General features: G+C 31.8%; 1 protein-coding gene and 1 non-coding gene across 2 annotated transcripts in view; both read left to right on the forward strand.

Moving 5' to 3' along the window:
* The first annotated feature begins 458 nt into the window (after positions 1-458).
* Positions 459-562, forward strand: LOC113188507 (U6 spliceosomal RNA). Its single transcript, XR_003301550.2, has one exon. It is a non-coding gene; the product is annotated as a U6 spliceosomal RNA (small nuclear RNA).
* A 2240-nt stretch (positions 563-2802) lies between these two features.
* The window catches only part of Eys (EGF-like photoreceptor maintenance factor), a 1574159-nt gene continuing 1564494 nt past the window's right edge, over positions 2803-12467 (forward strand). Inside the window, 2 exon segments of the mRNA XM_077801488.1 lie at positions 2803-3553; positions 6513-6626. Coding sequence (XP_077657614.1) covers positions 2803-3553; positions 6513-6626 — 865 coding nt within the window.

Consider the following 12467-nt stretch of genomic DNA (forward strand, 5'->3'; position numbering starts at 1 on the left):
TTTCTGAAAGCTTGTTTAGAAAATCAATGAGGCATACCTCAAATCAAGTATGTGGATTTTGACATTTCTTTTTTCTTTGCCATCTTGTTTCTCTACCTGGTGCTTCTGAGTTTAACTTTTCTTAGGTCACAGTGTTCAAGACCATGTGATTCTACCTTTGTAGCATTTCTGGACTTCACCAGCATTGGTCTGTTTCTGCTGCTACTGTACTAGTTAGTCATCATTATCATTTTATTAGATCTTTGCTATTATTTGCTCCATCAGTGTCTCAACTCCTCTAATTATACTCTCCAATATGTTCCTTACTCTGAAATTAGATTGATGTCTTCAAAATAAAAGTCTTTCTTTGTTAATCCCTATCTAAATCTTCAAAAGGCTCACCCTTGCCTTCAGAGAAGATACTATTTCCTTTTTATAAAATTTTTATCTTAACATTAATTATCTCAGAATTTTATAGTCTATGACTTTATTAGGAAATATAATGTGGGAACAATACAGAGAAGATTAGCATGGCCCATGTGCAAGGATGACAATCTCCTTTATTGACAATGTCTGCCTTCTTGCTATACTCTGAAGCAAGAGTTTGTTTTTCATCATGATTCTGCTTCCCTCTGCACTTACATGGTCTACTTTTCTTCCTTAAAGGCATCTATCATCACATTCCCCTCAACATGTTTTGCTAAATGTTTTCTTCTGGAATACTCCAACTTTCCAACATGATTCCATTTCATCATCTGAATTTAGACCATATTTGATAGAATGGATTTAATGTCAATGACAAATAATGTCTTCTCTAAGTTCTTAGTTCTATACTTTGGTACATTCTTCCAACTGATAGTTGATAGATTTGCAGTATCTAGCATACTGTTTTGATATACAATGGTCCAGAATATATTTGTGTAATGTACTTCTTTAAACTTTTACTATGATTGGTAATTTATACAAATCTTTCTGATAATTAATATATATGAAATGGATTTGATATGCTTAACAGTTAGTTCTATGAAAATCATATATTTTAACTTTTCCAGATATTTAGTAGTACTATATACTAATCACAATGACATATTTTATAGGTTTGTGACATGAAGAACTGAAATTGAAAGAGGTAATTTATATATCAAATTTGATTTCTACATGATCTGAAATGGCCATTAAGATATTGAGCTACCAGGGCTGGGGATATGGCTCAAGTAGTAGCATGCTCACCTGGCATGCATGAGGCACTGGGTTCAATCCTCAGCACCACATAAAAATAAAATAAAGATATATATAAAAAAAGATAGTGGACTACCAAATATTTTATACAAATTAATACATTAATTTAAAAATGTTATATGTAATTTATTTTAGCCTTCTATTGCTATTCATGGTACAGATTAAATGTTGCAATTTGATATCTGATAATTATAAATTTTAATCAAAGATAGTTGCTAATTAAAATTGGCCGTCTATATGAAAAGCAAACAATAGTCCTTTATGAAATGACTCTTGCTTACATAGTGCAATTTAACCTTCAGTATTACCTTATTAAACAGGTGTACTGTCCTCCATGTAGTTATAGAAAAGTGAATGGATTTAAAGCATATGTTGCCTAACAACATAGAGTAAATAAGCTACATAACTAAAATCCAAGGAACTGATATTCCCATTATACTTATTTAAAGTGCTACTCAGTTTTGGTTTTGGTTATAAATATTGTAGTTCATTTGCTAACTGACTAGTAAGTGTGATTTGCACAGAGTGACCCCTCAATAATAGTTAATCACTTAAAAATTGTCTTACTATATTAGCTCTCAGAATCCTTGCTTGTTTTCTTGCCCTCTTGAAGCAATGATGACCTCTATACAAAACTGATGCTCTTACCTGCACTTTCAGTGTAGGTATGCAGGATGAAAGAAATGCTATTTTAATATTACTTCAATTTGTAATCATCCTTTTACTATTCCATTTTACACTTCTTCTTCCCTACTTGACTGCCATCTCTCTGTCATTCCAAACATGCTGGGGGAAGACTCAGACTAAGATTGGTGGTTTATACAATGTATTCTCTATGAGTCCTTTATGTGGGAATCCCATCCTCTAGTTTACAAATTAAAAACAACATGATTTTTCAACAACAGCCATTTAAACCTGAGTTTATATGAAAATATTATATAAAATTATATTTAAATTATCTTTATGATTACTTTATGTTTTAAGGTGGTATACTTAAACCAATTAGAAAAGGAATATTTATATGTAGATAATTGAAACCATTCATAAAGGAAGGCTCGGCTATTGCCCTATGTCAGTGAAATTTAAGATTGGTGTAAAGACAACATACAAAGACTGCTGTGATTTACTGCTTTAATTATGTCATGATGTAAAACTTTTCAAAAATAGGTGGTTACATAAGATTGGCCCAGATTAATATATTTTAGCTGGGTGTTGCTGACTGGCCTTTTTTCCCCAAGAGGTCCATACCTATTAGTGACATTGTCTTTGCTATGCCAGTTCTTATTTGATCTAAGAAATCATCTAAATATTTTCTATACCATTAAGTAATTTATAGAGTAAAAACTTCACTAACAATGTGGGTTTTTTTATATTTAAAGGGATATTTAAAACACGAACTCTCCTGTTTCTTTATCAAATTCCCCTGTCATCAAGTATAAAAGGAATAGACAAAAAAAGTCAACCCCAGGAATTTGTGAACAATATCTCTATCTGTAAATATCCAGCAATAATTAAATAACACCATTTCACAGCAATTCCTCCTGACATTTTCATGAGAGACTGTAAAATACAATTGTACAAAAAATGACTAACAAGTCAATCATCATTCTGATCCTGGTAGTTCTCCATAGCTCTTTTACAAATGGAAAAACAACATGTAAATGGCAGTTGGTTCAAGAATGGCATCCACAACCCTCAGCATATGTTGTGAATTGGACACTGACAGACAACATCTGCACCAACTTCTACAGAGATTGCTCAGTTTTGGGTGTAAACATTAAAATGAATATTTTACTCAATCAAGTTGTTCCCCAGATTTGCCCTTTGCAGATTCAATTAGGAGACATCCTTGTAATTTCTTCTGATCCGTCTCTTCAATTTTCCGAGATAAATCTGATGAATGTTTCAGAAGCATCTTTCATTGACTGTGTACAAAATACCACAGCTGAAGATCAGTTACTTTTTGGTTGCAATCTAAAAGGGATACACATGGTTAATCCACAGTGGCTGAGTGTTGGCACACATTATTTTATCACAGTAATGGCAAGTGGTCCTTCACTTTGTGAACTGGGACTTCGACTGAATGTGACGGTCAAACAACAGTTCTGCCAGGAATCTCTAAGTTCAGAATTTTGCTCTGGGCATGGTAAATGTCTTAGTGAAGTTTGGAAGAAGACATATAGCTGCCATTGCCAGACTCCATTTTATGGAAAGTACTGCCAAGAATATGATACATGTTATTTTGGACCATGCAAGAATAATGGAAGTTGCATTAATAAAAGAGAAAAACGGGGTAAAGAAGACTACGAATGTATCTGTCACCCACCATTTACCGGTAAGAACTTTTTGTTTTTAATTACACATTGTATTAAAATGTAAAAATAAACTGAATTCATAAACTGTTAAAAAAGCTATTTTTTTAAAAAATGTAGATTCCATAAAATGTAATACATTTAAATTCTGTACATTTAAAAATCCATCAGACATTCTTTAAAATAGGCTTTTTCATATTGAAAACTTTCTTAGAAACATATGCGATTATCCTTAAGTATCTTTCATATATTTTCCACATCCACTATTAATGTTTCATACATTAAAAATAATTGGATCATAATAATAGAAAACTTTTTAGTCACTGAATAAAGTTTCCAAGCTTATGGTATTTCGTTAAGTAATTCTAGGTGATAATAAGGAAATAAAGAATGTATCTGGATAGAGAAAGTTAAGAAACTATGTGAATGGGGGAAAGCTTTGGAGATGCTTGGTAGAGTTGGAGAAGAAAAAATAATTATGAGCTAAGAGAAATGTTTGTAATAAATATCAGTGTGGCATCTATAAAGTAAAAAAAAGTGACAATATTGGAAAAAGGATAATATGTTAATGATCAGTTTTAGCCAGATTAATGAGAGGCAAAGACAAGGACAGTTTGGTGGGTGATGAAGCCACAGGAACGGCAATTTAAGAACTTTGTAAATTCTGTTACCTAAGGCTGAAGCAAGGGTTAAAGGGAATATTAAGAATGTCCACCAGAGATTTTAAGAGGAAAATTTAGGTCATTAAAATAAAGTGATGAGAAAGATTGAAAAAATATAGGGAATATCTAGACTGTAGGGACTTTGAGAGAATTTTTTTGACAGGAATTCCACAGATCTGACACTGGAAATTATAAGAGAAAAGATTAAGACCAGGATGATTAACCAGAGCAATATTTACAATGATAATAATAATAATAATAATAATAATAATAATAATAGAAAACAACTGATTGGTAGTATACTTTGGTCATTAAAGAGGAAGGAGGTTGAACAGCAGATGTATCTGGAGTGGACCATATCTGGAAACACCATATTGTGTTGGGCACATTTAGAGAACTTCACAATGGTCTTCTCCCATGTGCCTGGTGATGATTCTACTGGAGCTAGGCTTGAAGATTTCATTGAAGACTTTGACAAGCCATTATTGGCTTTAGCACTCACCTAAGCCAATTTTGCACAGAGTAATTTTATAGTCCATGGTAGGGAAAAACAAACACCACTTCAGAAGTTAATTCTAAAACTCTCCACTGAATATTTTTCCATAACTGTCATCAAACTGTTATTTGACTCTATTCACATTGATGATACCAGTAACTCATGCTGTTGTAGATCAGATAATTAAAATTAGGCAAGTTATACAAAAAGTGATAGCACTCAACAAACTGCTTTGAGTGAATGAAAAGGTGTTAATTGAGAATTTCTAAAGCATATATTTTAACCTGTCCAAAGAGTTTTAAAGTAAACTTGGCCACATATTTTTTACCATGTACCATATGTAAATCTTACTTATTTTTATATCAAGACACCAACATATGTATAATTACCAAAGAAATTCAGAGTGTTCACTTTATTTGTTTGCCCTGACTGCCACAAAAAAAAAAAAAAAAGTTTGGTTGGCTTAAGCAATAGAAATTTATTTCCTCACTGTCCTGGACAATAGAGGTCCAAGATCAAGGGTTTGGCAGGTGAGGTTCCTCTCCTTGGTTTGTAAATTGCTATCTTCTCACTATATCTTCACATTGATTTTCCCCTGTACATGTCTGTGTCCAAATTTTCAAATTTCGGCTTCTTGTAAGGATACTAGTCAATTGACACCAGTCAAATTGATTAAGACCCATCCTAATAACCATTTTTTTTTAAACTAGAGATTGAACTCAGGGAAACTTTTCCACAAAGTTAAGTTATATTCTTAGTGTTTTTATTTTTAATTTTGTTTTGAGAAAAGCTTTTGCTAAGTTTCTAAGACTGGCCTTCAACTTGTATTTCTCCTGGCTCAGCTTCCAGAGTCACTGGGATTATAGGCATGTGACAACTTGCTAGCTTCTAACGACCTCATCCGAAACTTATTTACTTCGGCAAATACTCAGTCAACATCAAATGCATTCACACTCAGATATATTGGATGTTAAGACTTTAGATAACATTTTGGTATACAATTATATTTATATTTTCATTGTATTGAGGATTGCTTTGATGTGAACGAAGAAAGAATTCTTCATTACTGAAGCAGAGACCTCAATATATGAGGAATTTAAAAGACAAGAACAAATTAAGTTAGAACTCAATTAAGTGAGCAGAAGGCAGGTATACTGCCACATTGTGTGCAACTGTCTTATAGCAACAATCGTACACCTGCCATACCTTAGGATTTCATCAAACATTATTTGAAGATAAGATGATTAAATATGTATAGAACAAATAGCCAGGTATGACTGATGTGTATGATAGAAGGGAACCACAAGAATATGGGTAAGTGGGATTTAGAAAATTTTATATAACAGGGAAAATAAAGTGTAAGATGTATTTTTACACAGCTTCTGAGAACCCAGACTGCTTTTTCTCCTTTTTAATTCTTTCTTATTTTAGGTGGTAAAGTACACAATACACATTTAAACCTTCTAAATTACCATTTCAATGGTACCAGTAGATGTTAATATTTATATATTAGAATGATATATACCATCAAAATGTGATAAAAATTTGAATTATCACAGAAATTAAAGCTTAAATATCAACAATTTGAAAACAACTGAATGTTACAGGATAAAATCAAAACATGAAAAAAATATCAAATATCCAAGTTAATTTTTGTTTCAATTTAAATACATCATCATGTAACATTATTTTATAATTTAAATTCTATTTTACCTAAATTTTTGTATTATTCTCAACAAAAAATTTAAGGAAACTGATGGCCATAATCAGCTATTTAGATGCAATGCACATATTGTTGTTGAAATTTTGTTTTCATTTTTATAGGTAGAAATTGTTCAGAAATATTTGGTCAATGTCAACCACATATCTGTATCCACGGAACCTGCAGCAACGTTACAGCTAATAGTTTCATTTGTGAATGTGATGAACAATTTACAGGTAAGAAATGCAAACATATGTATATGTTCATATATATTTTTATGTTCATATACATAGACACAAAAATTAATTTTGTCTTAATTATTTCAAATTAAATTTGAATGTTTTATTTATTATTGAAAAAAATCAATGTTAGAGGTTATATACTGTGACTTATTATTACTCATGAATAAGTTTTTTTTTTTTTTTTTTTTTTTAAAGAGAGAGTGAGAGAGGGGAGAGAGAGGGAGAGAGAGAGAGAGAATTTTTAATATTTATTTTTCAGTTCTCGGCGGACACAACATCTTTGTTGGTATGTGGTGCTGAGGATCAAACCCGGGTCGCATGCATACCAGGCGAGCGCGCTACCACTTGAGCCACATCCCCAGCCCATGAATAAGTTTTATAAGTCAATTTTGTGAATACAATCAGGTGATTCTACTGGTAAGCTTTCAAGAATATAAAGGGAACTTGGACATCAGTTCATACATCTTTTTTTTAATCATGACAAGGTATATTTTCTTTCTAACTACTAAAATATTTTTAGAAATTGTGCACATTTTGCAAATACATCGCATAATTACATCTACATTATTTCCTTAGATAACACCATTCTAAATCTCTTTTTTAAGCAAATTTGTAAAAATTCCTTCTCAAATTAATTTAAAGAAATGAGATGATATTATTTTTTATGCTAATAGATTCTTAGCTGTTGGTTAAATGTTTCACCAAAGAAAATGTCTTTAAATCATTCTGTCTAATCTTGGAACTCTTTGGCTTCCTGTTTTCTTGAAAATACTTACCTGTCCCCCTTCAAGATGTCCACAGACTGTGGTATCTCCATTGATCATTAGAAACCTAACAACTCCTTTAGTACGCATTAAAAAAAAATCCATTTCTTCCAGATTCCAGAAAATAGTGATATTTCTGCCTGTTTCTTTTGTATACCTTTCCACTTGACTGATTTGATGGAGATATGAAGTAGATGCAACCAAAATTTGGAGGACTTTGCTATTAAATTGTGAAAACCCTTCTCTCACCATTGGAGTCACTATTAAAATTACTCTTCAGGGGCCTAAATATTTCTGATATCCAAATATTGATTGACAGCAGGAAAAAAAGTACACTCTGCATGGTGCATTTTTCCCCCCAGTAATAGCTTTTCACAAAGTACCATTACTGTGTGTATATTTAACATTGGTAAATTTTGCAACTATACTTTTTATTCAAATGATGCAAATATCAGATCTAATTTGGATCAAAATGTGAATTTTGTCTGCTCAATACTTTCCTCAACTCGTTAAAAAAGGTTATATCATAATATTCAAAACAAAATTTGTGTGTGCATAATTTCACTGTACGAACAAATCATTTATATTTTTAGCATTTTTATTGAATTCATAATTGCATTCTCAATTCTGCCAGAAGTCTTGCCTTCAACATGAGAAACTTATAAAATTTCACTTTAATTCAACACAGTGAAGGAAAAATCAAACTATTGTTGGAATTAACTATTTTTGAATAATAGGAAAATAGTTCTAAGGAAAATAATTCTGGGTCAGTCATTTGATCTAAATGATAAGACATGTTTCATGAAGAGATTTGTAAGAATCACTCTGCCTCTGAACCTCATGCATCATCAAGAAGCAATCTTCTAATATAATTATCAACATTTAAAATACATGTTATAATGATTCTTCTGCTAATGTGCATCTTTTGGCTTTTATAGAGACAGTGATATCACAAATACCCTTTACCTAATGATCTGCATCATTAATAGTGATAGAGTTGAAGGTCAAATAATTTCTTCATCATCAACATTCTGAGAAAACAAATTTAAAACTTATTTTTATTAAAAAAGTAAATGATTTCTTCTGGATTTGTTACATGTAAGTATTTATTTAAAAGTAAGAAATACCCATTTGGACACAAATATGTAAATAGTTGTATGTTTATACCCAGGGAGAGCAAACTTTTTTTTCTGTGGAGGCCATATCCTAAATATTTTAAACTTTGTTCAATACACGGTCTATATCCCAGTAACTTAACTATGCTGTTGAAACATGAAAACAGCTATAGAGTATGCAAATGATTGAACATTTCTATTTCAATTTAACCTCGATTACAAAAATAGGTGGAGTGTTTCATCTGGCTCAGAGTTATAGTTTCGTGACCTCTTATTTATACAATCAATGATCAAACCTCTATTGCAGATAACTCACTAAAAACTCAGAATGTGCAGCCTCAATTTTTCTGTCCCATATAACACAGAACTAACTCACAGATTCCAGCTTGATTTGTGCTCATCAGGGCAGAATGGTCAGTGTCCTTTTCTTACCACCAGAGATACAAAGGAATAAGTTCTTTGTGGCTTCTTAGGTCTTTGAAGTCCTACAAACTGTATCTAAATGAGAGTTAAAGTATACTTTGTATTTTAAAAGAATTAGAAAAAGAGGTAAACTATCACAATTCATTTGCCAGATTATACTCATGTTAAAAAGTTTTCTGTGTATTATGTATATTCATACCCCTAGAGAAAACCATGGTAGAATTTAAAGTACAAAGTTCTAATCTATTAAAAGCCATCCTTGTTTATTTCAATACAACTATGAATAATAGCATTTGGTTAAAATATCCAGGCCAAATAGTAAGTGGATATTTGGGGAGAATTAACAATTTGGAAATTCTATCTTACATACCATTAGCATAATCTGGTGCTACCCTGAGAAAAACAGGATGAGGACCCAAATAAACAGTCTAGTAACTGTATTAAGGATACTTTCAGCATAATTCTTGGACTTAAAGCCTCAACCAAAAGTGTACATAAAACAACATTATAAAAAATATAAATTATGTATTTATTTGGCTTTGACATTAATATTTCATATTTATTATTATTGATTTCTTGAAAAACTTTCAGGAACCTACAGGCATAAGAATGTTATATATATTAATGTTATATTTTAATGCGTTCATTTGAAAGTGATTTAGTCTAATTTTGTAACTTCATAAGGTTTATTGACAAAGTATTTTAAAAATATAATTGTTTAGCACTTAAAGGAAGCATTAAAATGTTCAAGCTATGTATGTACAGTTTCTGACACTTGCTTTCAATTAATAGTTTGGTGTAGGAAACAGTAATTGTCCAGAAAATAAATTCTTCAGTCTTCATTTAATATTAAGCTGCAAAGTACAATTTTAGTTTCAAGATTCAGGAAGGTATATTTGCAAGACATGCTGAGATCTCGAGTCAAGATGAGTGATTTAATGGAGAACTTGACATGGCATTGGAGAAGTAACCAATTAACAGAGTATAGTGACTTTAGGGATCATTCTCGACAGGAAACAGGAGATCCAATCTGACTACTAGAGAATAGTGTAAGGAATTCAGTTTAAATCAAAATGTAGGCAGAATGATTTCCAATGCAAAGTAGACTTCTCCATTTACATAATCCCCACCACTGGGTAGAATTTATGGAGAATGGAATTTTGTCCACAGAAAGAAAAGCTGGCAGGAGTTAAATCAGATATCATTTTCTTCATTTTTAATAATTCATTTCTAATCTTATTTTGAGAGTCAACTCTGATGGAGGTTGGAAAATTAATCTGTCAGTTCAACCCTAGCTCTAACCCCCTGCCAGGTAGAAAATTAAACTAGACTTCATTCTTATAAGTGAATTTTTTTAAAAAAATATATATTTTAGTATATGAGTTGATAAACACACTATAAGTATTATTCACTATAAGGTTTAACATTATAAAGTTTGGAATTATGTTTTATGGCAAATGTTTTGTGAAATTAAACTAAAACTTTTAAAGATGTATACACTTTTCTTAGAGACTGAATAAAAAGGATTTCATAAATTTACTTTGAATTATAATCACCTTTACATTGTCAAATTTCATTTTGTATTAGTTTTCTTCTTTATTCTCTGGTAATTATGATCACTGTACTCATTGATGTTGATTTGTATTATCAAACACAGTATAATCTAAACTAACATAACACTAAGAGGCAAGAACAAACAAATGATTTCTTCTGCCAGCCTACTTTACCCTGACAAACAATTGAAACTTCTTTTGTTGTCTTCTGGTATCTCTTCTATTGTGGTGAATACCAGCTAAAGGAGCTGCTAACACTTCTGGGGAATTGCATTTTTCTTCATAAAAGATTACCACTGTGCTGCTTCTTCCTGCCTTAGGCATATACACTGATAAGAAAGAGAAGATCTGGGGTTCTGGGGTCTATAAAAAAGCAAGACAAACCATGTCCTGTGGGCACCCAGCTCTGATTTCCCTTCTCTGGAGAAGTCTGTGCCTCTGTCCCTTTCTTAAATAAAACTTGCTTTCCACCATTGCCTCTGTGTTTCTTGGGTGTTTAAGATTCAGCACCCCGGGTAGCAGGGCTTAATCCTAATATTTAAGACCAGTAACAATAACCAAGCTTCTTGGATTTGTAAAGTAATATTTTTTACTATACTGGAGAAGTTTTAGACCCTTATTATTAAATCAGTTTTACTACCAAAATATCCTTGTCTTTTCCTTGTACAGTTGCATGTATGGTAGACCCATACCAGTTGCTGAGGTTCTATTCAGGTTAGTTCAGTCATTTTTCTGTGTGTTCTTCTGAAGAGATCATTTCTGTTATCCAACTTTAAAAAAAAAATTACTTGTACTTTCTAGTTTTACCTTGTTTTATTTACTTTTTGAAAACTTTGAAGTTTCTGTATGTGTGTTTTTATGTAGAGCTTTTATAATATTCTACAAGAGATTTCATCTGAAAAAGAGCTGTACTGCTAATGAAGAATCACAAATGTCATCATGACTTTGTCCTTTATGTCTGCCTTTTTGTCTTTCCACCCCTCTTAGTCTTCAAGAAACATTATTTGTATTCATTGAAAGAGGTAACTCTTCAATGATACTAAACAGGATGTCTCAAATAGAAATATAATTTGTGACAAACTAAAGTTAAGTATATATAATTAGGCATAAAGATAAACTTCTTATAAAATGATGATGATATCACTGTATTATATGACTATTCAAAACTCAAATTCAAATCTATAGGTGACTAGATTTTAGTACATGGAGTGCTGTGAAGAGTGTGAACTTAGGGAGAAAGAGAAGTGGGTAGGTATGATAAATACATTATGTCCAGGTCAAACAATTCAACACAGTACTGCCAAAGCACCTTTTTAAAAGTTATATTCTATTTTCAAAGTCTCTAGTTGTTTTTTTCCTTTGTATGTTATATAATGGAAAGAATATGGACTGGATAGAGATACAAGCTTGGTTATGAGACACTAGGACATACATGTACTAATTTCAGCTCTCTGATCTTGGATTACTACTTCTTCAATAACACAAGGGGAATAACATCCATCTTCCCTGTCTGTTATGCAAAATGAATGAGGTGCACTGTATATTAATACTACAGGGCACATAGTATTGCACCTGGAAATGCACAGGTTGGTGTTCTGAGATCATCTCCACCTCTACCTGTATATTTGATCTTTAGAATAGTATTTAAGCTCTCTAAATTTAATTTCCTGTTTTCTAAAACCATAAGAGTTGTTAATACTCAACTCATGGGTTTCTCTGAAGATCAAAGGAAACAATTTATCTAAACTTCTCAGTGAAAGACACATAGTGAGCAATCTGTTTTATGTGCTGCTACTTTTGCCATTGCTTGCCACAAATCCTCACCCAGTGTTTAGTTCTTCTGTTTTGCTAACACAGTCTTTTCCAGGGTCCTTGATCCTGCCATTTCAGTGTTTACTTAATTGACTTCTATCTACTCTCTCTCATAAACAGTTCTCAAAACTTCTCTAAACTATCCAACCACTCTTATCAAATAGTTCT

Source organism: Urocitellus parryii, chromosome 8 (genome assembly GCF_045843805.1).
Source record: "Urocitellus parryii isolate mUroPar1 chromosome 8, mUroPar1.hap1, whole genome shotgun sequence".
Lineage (NCBI taxonomy): Eukaryota > Metazoa > Chordata > Mammalia > Rodentia > Sciuridae > Urocitellus > Urocitellus parryii.